This window comes from Austrofundulus limnaeus, unplaced genomic scaffold, assembly GCF_001266775.1.
Source record: "Austrofundulus limnaeus strain Quisiro unplaced genomic scaffold, Austrofundulus_limnaeus-1.0 Scaffold336, whole genome shotgun sequence".
NCBI classification, from domain to species: Eukaryota; Metazoa; Chordata; class Actinopteri; order Cyprinodontiformes; family Rivulidae; genus Austrofundulus; species Austrofundulus limnaeus.
The window spans coordinates 518,897-520,384 of NW_013952738.1; the positions used below are offsets into that span (position 1 = coordinate 518,897).

Sequence of the window (1,488 nt, forward strand, 5' to 3'; positions counted from 1 at the left end):
ATATTCAATATTTAAATTTAAAAAATATATCGGCTTCCTGGCTGTTTTGACCAAGCTACTCCCCGCTGCCCCCAGCTTCTTCAAAGACCAAACAAAAATAGTCAAACTCCGCCCACAAAACAAGAAACACCTGCTTAGTTTCTGCAGAGACCCCCATCTCGTTTCTGAGGCGTGCACCCAGCAGAACTCTTTAAGCTGAAATACTTTCTTCAGTTTTGAGCTGAGGTTTTCATCAGGAAGGTGGTCCGGACCACCGGCAGGTCTTTGATCATTGCTGAAGGAAAGCAGCAGAAATAACGTTCTTGTTTGTGAACTTTGAACCGACAGGATCCTGGCCACCGTGGGTTCGGACTTCGACCTGAGAACGCTGCGAGCCGTCCGAGTTCTGAGACCCCTCAAACTGGTGTCGGGAATCCCCAGTAAGTCCCTCTGAGACCACCTGAAAACACTTGGTCTCTGTTGGTCAGATGAAGACATTATGTTTGGGTTTGTGATCCCCCTCCCCAGGCCTCCAGGTGGTGTTGAAGTCCATAATGAAAGCCATGGTTCCTCTGCTTCAGATCGGCCTGCTGCTCTTCTTCGCCATCGTCATGTTTGCCATCATCGGGGTGGAGTTTTACATGGGCAAGTTCCACCACACCTGCTTCAAGCCCACAGGTGAGACCACTGAAGTGTCTGCTGCAGGGCTTTGGTCCTTGGGATAATAAAAACATTCTGGTTTTTTATGCTCCACCCTCAGGGGAGATCGCAGTCTACAGGCCTTGTGGCGGACCACCAGCCAGAGAATGTCCCAATGGGACCACCTGTAAAGAGTACTGGAAAGGACCAAATTTTGGCATCACCAACTTCGACAACATCCTGTTTGCGGTGCTCACCGTGTTCCAGTGCATCACTATGGAGGGCTGGGTGGACGTGCTCTACAGCGTGAGTCCTCCTTTTATCCTCTAAATGTTTTTTATCACAGAAACTGTAGGCTCAGGTTTATGTTGGAGCTTATCAAATAGAAATTATTTATGAAAATTAAAAATATTTATATTTTAAAGGGATCCCTGATTAGTTGTAACATTAGACTTTATTTGATAAACGTATATTTTAACTGTAAAATAAAGACTGTACAAATGCTGTAGGCTGTTCAGTTGTTATCATTTTAAACTAAAAGTTTAAAAATATATTACACGGACGGGGCCATTTTATTTACACACAAAGCATTCTGGGTAAATGATGACGTGGATATGTTATCGATGCGAGGCTGCTAGCGAGCTATATCCACCCTGAAGGTTAATCTTGGACAATATCTGATGATCGACTCTTTTAAATGAAACCAGAGAGCGTTGACAGAGAGGAGAAGGTAGAAATGACTCAGCCTGGAAGCTAACATGTTGTCCTCCATCCATATTTTCAGTTCCAACTGAGTCATTTTTGTGTTCCCCTCTCTGTTATGTGGATGGAGGACCTCAGTTTAGCTTGTTAGTTTGTCGCGCTAGCGCC

At 44.9% G+C, this 1,488-nt stretch overlaps 1 protein-coding gene across 1 annotated transcript in view; it reads left to right on the forward strand.

The window, feature by feature from the left end:
- LOC106527650 (voltage-dependent N-type calcium channel subunit alpha-1B) overlaps window positions 1–1,488 on the forward strand; it is a gene marked incomplete at its 3' end in the record, with an annotated part of 96,643 nt that overhangs the window by 45,543 nt on the left and 49,612 nt on the right. The window contains 3 exon segments of the mRNA XM_014022591.1: window positions 328–419; window positions 508–657; window positions 740–924. Of these exon segments, the coding sequence (XP_013878045.1) occupies window positions 328–419; window positions 508–657; window positions 740–924 (427 nt within the window).